At 38.6% G+C, this 7994-nt stretch overlaps 1 protein-coding gene across 4 annotated transcripts in view; it reads left to right on the top strand.

The window, feature by feature from the left end:
• LOC107648702 (phosphatidate phosphatase PAH1) overlaps positions 4941 to 7994 on the top strand; it is a 6393-nt gene continuing 3339 nt past the window's right edge. Inside the window, exons 1-4 of one of the 4 annotated variants that reach the window (XM_021104347.1) lie at positions 4941 to 5184; positions 5435 to 7074; positions 7179 to 7765; positions 7853 to 7926. In XM_021104347.1, the coding sequence (XP_020960006.1) occupies positions 5637 to 7074; positions 7179 to 7765; positions 7853 to 7926 (2099 nt within the window). In that variant the 5' untranslated portion in view covers positions 4941 to 5184; positions 5435 to 5636. The remainder of the gene's footprint in view (positions 5185 to 5434; positions 7075 to 7178; positions 7766 to 7852; positions 7927 to 7994) is intronic. The other 3 variants (XM_016352525.2, XM_016352524.2, XM_016352523.2) reach the window with 3 other exon arrangements.

The following is a 7994-nucleotide window of genomic DNA, read 5'->3' as shown; positions in this document are numbered from 1 at the left end:
CTTTTTGGATGCTACTTTGAGCTTTTGTATTTTTCTTATGATTTTAGGTGAATTTTGGTGAATTTGGCAAGTTTTGGCAAAGTCTGATTCAGAGGTAAGGAAAGCGTAGCAGAAGTTGTCAGATTCTGACCTCCATGCATTCAAACGAGCCTTTCTAGAGCTATAGAGATCCAAATAACACGCTCTTAACGGCGTTGGAAAGCTAACTTCCAGGGCTTTCTAGCAATATATAATGGTTTATACTTTTATTTGAATTGGACTGCCTAAACTGAGCGTTGAACGCCCAAACTACCCCCTTTCTGGCGTTCAACTCCCCAAAGGGAGCAACCTCCCAAGTTCAACGCCCAAACTGGCGGCACAAGGGGAGTAAGGAAGCAACATATTTACCCCCTAGTGGGCATCCAACGCCCACTCCTTCAAGTTGGACGCCAAGCTCAACCCAAACACTCACCAAGAAGGTCTAGAAGTGGATTTTCGCACCTTTAGCTTAGTTATCTCATTTTTGTAATTCTTAATTATTAGTTTAGTATAAATAGAAGTAAGATCACTCTTGTAAAGGGAGATCTACATCACTTTCGAATATTTCATAGTATTCTCTGTACAGTATGAGCAACTAAACCTCCTAGGTTACGGTTAGGAGCTCTACTGATTCCTATGAATTAATACAATTACTTTCTATTTCAATGAATGCCTGATTCTATTCTATGATGCATTGTCGTTCCCCATCCTTATGAATCTCGATTCTACATGAGTTCTTACGAGTCCTGACCCGGATAGTATGAGCTACAGCTTAATGATGCATCACGGGTTCCAACAGAATTATCTGGATTAATCGGGGTATGTGACATATAACCTCGTTAGTCAGGGGAAATTGAGGTTCCTGTGGCTCTAAAGGCTAGAACAAAAAAGAGCAGCAGTCTCTGATCTAGAAGATTTGACTTTGTCTGTGGTGTTTTGAGTAGCATCACCAAAGGGATTGACTTGCGCGCGCTTCACCCTCTCCCAGATTGATCTGGTCCGTTTGGATGTTTGGTCTGGACCTGAAGAGATTAATGACCACGACCCATGGCTTAATCACTTACAGCCTTGCCATTGAAGGAATCATTCATCATTGAAGTAGAGAGTATGACATGTTAACTCAGAAGAAGAAGCACCTCCGAAGCCTTAACTACTGCTAATTACTATCTCTACGTTTGATTGTTATTGCTTGTTTATGCGCCTACAACAAACAACAACTATCCTTTTATTCGCCTGAATAAGATCTGTAAGATAACCATAGCTTGCTCAATCCGGCAATCCTCGTGGGATTCAACCCTCACTCACCTGAGGTATTACTTGGACGACCCGGTGCACTTGCCGGTTCAGTTGTGCGAGGTTAAATTTTGCGCACTAATACTCTATTTTCCAATATGAGTTAAGATTATTACAACACAGATGGTAGTGTGGAGTTTCGTATTGGGCATAGATTCAAGAGCAGGGAGGTTGTTATGCTAGGTGTGAAGAATTACAACATTTGTAGGAGTGCCGAGTACAAAATTACGGAGTCTGATCGAGCAAAGTACCATGTGCATTACAAGCAATCTGTAGCAGGATGTCTTTGGAGTCTCTGTGTTGCACTCCGATAGAATGTTGGATATTGATAAGCCACTATTTCATAATCAAGTGAAAGGATCATCAACATGTGACTGTGGTTATGGCATTGGTGGCGGCGGCGGCGGCGATGACCTGTGCTCATCCTGTTGGATGTCGCCGAGATTCTCATGTCGAGCATACTCTGGCTCCTCCTTAGACTCGGCATTTAAGAGCTCCTTGCGTTGTCTGGCTGGCTCCCTCCAGGGTCCCCTAATTCCTTCGGGCTCTCTCGCATGCCTTTCCCTCCTAGTTGGTTTTCGTGTGTCTAGCCGAGCTTGCCTAGCATGCCTACGATGGTCAGGTACATTACGTAGAAGGTCTAGCACTATGTCACAGTGGACTGCATGTCTGTAGGAAGAGTCGACAAACTAGCATTGTCAAACACGTCCTGGCTAGACAAGAACCTAACATGGCAAGCACCCTGCCACCAGTCCCAGTACTCCTGAGTGGGTCGATAGTCTGTCTCTAGAAGTGTGGAAATCATATGCCCCTTCTCGAACCAAACCTTCCATTTATCATACCACTTCCTATGACAAGTGGACCACCACACGTCCTCTCACCTGCCTGTGGTGGAGATGTACTTGTCAACATTGACCGGATCCCCAAGAACTAGCTATTGGCTACAAAATTGGCGCTTTACTTTGTTAGCATGGTTAAACTCAACATAATTGAAGCAGACCATGGGAACTATAGCTTTCCATGTTCGTCTCTCCCAGTCATCTCGCAGCTAGTCCAGCATCATGGCCTGCAATGATGGGTCATCATATGGCGTCCATTAAAACTGCAAATTAAGTAGGAAGATTTTAATCACGATATAAAATTATACAATTAACTTTGTTCAGGAAGTTATGAAATGAAAGAAAGCTTTCTTATCGCATCGAGTGACAACTGGTCCAGCTAAAGACGTTAGTGAAAGTGTCTCCCCTCAAAGTGGTCCTTACTCAGCTGGGTCATACCTATCAACCTACAACCATGTGCAACAATAACAAGTTATACATGATTCTATGCAAAAAAATAAATTTAACTACTAAGAAATATCACATGAGAAGTTAAAAAACATATACCTCATGACTAATGGAAAGGTCGATATCTGCCTGTCGAGTGGGTACCATGCCAGAAATCGATGGAATATCTATGACATCAACAACAATATGCACCCAACAATGTCTGTGGTGGCTCGATGTGTTATAGAGCACAATAAGTGATACATCCATATTAGCACGACATATCCCTAAGACAAAATGTGGCACCTATCAAAGTCGACTAACAAGGGAAGCCACCTCATGTGAATTTGATTGTTCGACTTATTTGTCATCAAGTAACTCCCGATCAACAACAGGATGTAACACCTCGTGTATTGTCGAAGAGTGGCAGGATCTGCACCAGTTGACATATGCTACACTCTGTCCCTAAGCCACGTCAGCTTGATAGAAAAGTACTTCTTCCTCTACTCCTGCTGCTATTGAGCATGCAGAGGCCTAACACCAAGAAGCTCCTCTATCCACTCTCACGTCAAGTATTGGTACCATATCTGAAAGTCCTTCAAGTAGTCATCCACTGGTGTGTCTGCCAAGGTGGTACACAACATCCTATAGGGTGATGGTGTACTCACCCCAAGGCAGGTGAAAAGTGTGGGTCTCTGGACGCCAACACTCCACAAATGCAGAAAGTAGGGTATTGTCAAATACAAAGTCCCTGAGTTGCATCGTCTCGCCAAATCCAACCTCCCTCAAGTAAGTGAGAATGGCATCTGGTGATGCAAGAGTGTGGTTAACTCACCTAAAAAGTAGGATGCGATGCCTCTATTAAATTAAAAATTGAATTAATATTCGGCATATTTCAAAATAAAATATAAAAATTAAAATTAAAATATAATAAATAATTATTTCAAAGGTCATACTTTAATATTTTTTAAAATTACTAAAATAATTCCTAACATGCATATTAAATTAAAAAATTATTAAATAACTGTTTCAAATGTAATAAATTTATTATCATGCATTTATTTTCTAAACCAAATATTTTAAAAATTTATGAGGCCTGCTACACATACAAGTCTTTTTGGCTTACAAGCTATACAAGTTGCTCCAAGTTCAAGAAAAAAGCACGCGCCCCTTTCACAACACGTTCACTCTTCCTCTTCTTCCTCGATCAAAACGCAAACCATCAAGATTCAAGGAACATTCGAAACAAACTACTACGATTCTACAGAAACGTTCCAACTCCTTGCGAAGAGTAGAAGAAATCAAGAAGAAAAGATGCAAATCTCCATAAAAAATCACCAGAAAAAAGGAAGAAACATTATTCAAGGTACTGTTTTACTGTTCTTCTAGGTTTTTCTTCTAGATTGTCTTTGCCATGTGCCTCATCCTTAACCAGCAAAACATTAAAAGATTTCAAGAAGAAATATACTGTCTCCCCCTGTTTTGGGTGTATTTCTGTAACCGTTTGGGTGCATTTCTATAATCCTTTCTGTAACCGTTTGGGTGTATTTCTGTAATCGTTTGGGTGTATTTATGTAATCATTTGGGTGTATTTCTGAAGTTCCATTATCTTCAAAACGATTTCAAAGCTTGATTTCAGAAACCATGAAAATCGAAAAAAAACAAAGCAAAGAGAGAACGCACGAAGGAGATCCAACAAATTTGGCAAGAAACTCGAAAAAAGAAACGAAATCTTTTGAAAAATGGAAGTTATATATTTGCGCGTTAATTGATTTGAATTGATTTAAAATTCTGTTAAAAAGACACGTAACATAAGCAGCGCGTTTAATGGGTGGATTTCGTTCAGACTTGTAAAACTTATAAATGCAAAACACTTGTATGTAGAGATTAATTCTAAATTTATTTACAAAATTTTCAAAAAAAGTCTAAAAAAAAGAAAGTAAGTGAAAAACCTTTGAAAATGATACTTCAAAAATACTGTGAACGAATTTCATATATAAACTCCATTAATACTTATTTCATTTACAATCTAAACGAATTGATATGTGCATATTTTGTTTTACTATTACACAATACATGTGCTTTCATAACACGTCGATTGATGTAGGTGTCTTATCTCGATTAATTTACTGTATAAATAAAATATGTTCATATTTAATTTGTTTACATACACTATAAATGAGATAAATAATAAAATTTAAAAACACAAATTGACTATAAATATTCAAATTATTTATTTAAATAAAAATCCTTCTATTCCGCCATACAGGACAACACGCAAATTAACACGCAATGACCGAAATACCCTCACAAGGTTCGTATTCTGAATTTTCTGGGATTAGGAATAACCTATTTAATGCCGGAGTTTCGTGAGTCTTTGTTCTGACATTGATTTTCTCATTATATCCATTCCTTTCCAAATAAAGAAGAAAAAAAAAAAGAAGAAAGACGCAAAAAAATAAATCCAAACTTAGAAATCGCCCCCAAAAAAGTTCTAAAGAACAAAGGGAGACAACACATAGCATCATTCCGAAGGCGCTGCAAGATTCTGAAGAAACCTCATTGCAGAAAGAACCCAATTTCTTCTGAGCTTTCAGAATCAAGATTGGTAAGTCTCGTCTCGCCGCCATTTTTGATTGTTCTTATCACCGCCTTTTCTCTTTCCTTCTATCTTTGTCATTTTTTTTGACAAGTCTTGTAATCTTGGATTTCCAAGCATTGAATTTTTATAACTTGAATGAGTTCGGTTTAAATTTGTTTCTTAATGACCATTACCATTTGTTAAATCTATATTTCTTTATTCTTTATTTAAAAAAATTTATATATATATATTTTCCCCTCATTTGATTGTCATGCAGTATTGTTGAACACCAGGCCAAGAAATTAATATAATCTTGGTCCAAGTTTGTTGGACCTGGAGAATATTAATAATTTTTAAACGTAGTTGGAATTCATTGTTTTGATCGAAGGCAGACTCAACTAACTTCGAGTTTGAGGTCTATTTTTTGGACCTCCCTAAAATTCTACAATATTAAACTTTGAGATTGCTGGAATTAAAAGATGAATGTGGTGGGAAAAGTTGGAAGCTTGATCACACAAGGTGTCTATTCAGTTGCTACCCCTTTTCATCCCTTTGGTGGTGCTGTTGATGTCATTGTTGTTCAGCAACAAGATGGTACATTTCGGAGCACGCCGTGGTATGTTCGGTTTGGTAAATTCCAGGGTGTTCTTAAAGGCGCTGAAAAGTTTGTTCGTATAAATGTCAATGGGGTTGAAGCAAACTTCCATATGTATCTTGACAATTCAGGAGAGGCTTATTTTATAAAGGAGGTGGATGATGATAAGGACGTTGAGTCAAGTGTGGCTGATGAAGATGCAGGTCAATCTGATTTTACTCATGTCCATAGACTTGACCATAGTATCTCTGATTCGGGGGTGCTTCGGTTAAAGGCTAATGATCGACCTCAAATACAAAGGGTGGAATCTGATCTTGATAGGAGATATTATGAACTCCAGGATGATGAACCTGGTGTTGACGGTTCATTTGAGTTGTCAGAATATGGGTCTAATCGATATGATAATCCCAATGGAGAGAATGGTTTGGACTCACATGGTTCCCATCCGGAAGTGGTATTGGTTAGTGTCGATGGTCATATGATGACTGCCCCAATATGTGGATCAGAGCAAAACGATGAGGAGAATGTGCAGTTAAAAAATCCTCAATTTCACCTTGGCCCAGCTGAAGGGACTGAGTTCTGTGAAGGAAATGAGTTTACTTCTGATGAAAATGCTTGGGCTGCTGATTATATTAGAAAGCTGGATGATTCAACAGATGATGTTCCATCCTGTAGTTATAACCGGAATGGGGGTGATATGACATCAGAGATTGTGGCCAAAGTTCACCAAAGAGAGGAGGTACATGTTAGATACGCAGAAGCGACCTTGGTGATTAAAGATCAAGAAAATTATGTGCAATCTGATACAGAAGAGGTTGCATCTGGCTTGAGGAGAGAGACCGTTTTCAAAAGCTGTTTGGCATTAGATCAATTTGGCCAGCAGGATGAAAATGCTGATTCGGAAGATGAAGGTTCCCCAGTGAAGGTTCAAAAATCAGCAGACGAATATAATGCAAATTGTTCAGTTGGTAATGAAAATGCACAAGAGTACATTAAGAGCCCTTGCAGCATTGATGAGTTATCTCCCCTTAGTAGGCCTACTTATTCTGATGAGAATGGATCTACAAAAGTGGAATTAGGAGGAGTTCAAGAGGTTGATGATAAAGCATCAGTGCATGTTGACACTGATTCTGGAAGTCATTCTGTTACTAATGATAATGAGACTGAAGGAAATGATGAACTCATTGAAAATTCAGTGTTGACGGATGGGGTAGATGATAGTAAACAAATTCCTGCACTTGATGATGCCAATAATCTAAGTGAGGAAATCGAACCCCAACCAACAACTTCCAATGATGAGGACCAAAGTTATTATGGGTTGGGTAAGAATTCTGCTTCAAATTAGTTTTCTTTCACTGAGCAATTGATTCTCAACATTAATTCTTAGTGGAGGTTTATTTACTTCAATTTATCTTAAAACTTGCAGGATTTGAAATATCACTTTGTGGTCATGAGCTTAAAGTGGGTATGGGTTCAGTTGCTGCTGCTGAAACATTTGATGCACATAGGATATCCGCAGAGGAATTTAGAGCTTCTGCACCATTAATAATAAAAAATGAAAATCTTGTTGTCAAGTTCAGAGAGAGATATCTGTTGTGGGAAAAGGCCGCTCCTCTTATTCTTGGGATGGCTGTATTTGGTTTAGATTCACCTGTTAATCCCGATGATACAATTCCTGTGGAACAGGGGGATGCACTATCCAGGGATGGTGATGCTGGATCAGCTTCGTCTGGACGGAAATGGAGACTTTGGCCTATTCCTTTTCGAAGAGTAAAGACACTAGAGCACAGTACTAGTAATGCATCAAGTGATGAGATCTTTGTAGATACCGAGTCCGAGTTGCAGTCTTCTCTTTTGGATCCGAGTCCAAAATCTTATAATCCTGGGTCTCCACATAAACAATTTGTTCGAACAAATGTTCCTGGTAATGAGCAGATAGCTTCCTTGAATCTCAAAGAAGGTCAAAATTTGGTAACATTCAGCTTCTCTACAAGGGTTCTTGGAACACAACAGGTTTGGCATCCATTTGGAATACACTATAGAAAAATAAAAGACTTGGATGTTTGGCTTATTTAGTGTGGAATTTTAATTGCATTTCAGGTTGATGCTCACATATACTTATGGAAATGGGATGCAAAAATTGTAATTTCAGATGTAGATGGAACTATTACCAAGTAAGACTACTGACTATACATTTTTAGGATAACAAATACCATTTTAAACTTGAAGTGGATGATTGACA

This window comes from Arachis ipaensis, chromosome B06, assembly GCF_000816755.2.
Source record: "Arachis ipaensis cultivar K30076 chromosome B06, Araip1.1, whole genome shotgun sequence".
Lineage (NCBI taxonomy): Eukaryota > Viridiplantae > Streptophyta > Magnoliopsida > Fabales > Fabaceae > Arachis > Arachis ipaensis.
Note: the sequence above shows the minus strand (reverse complement) of the source record. Positions and strands in the feature narration are given on the sequence as shown.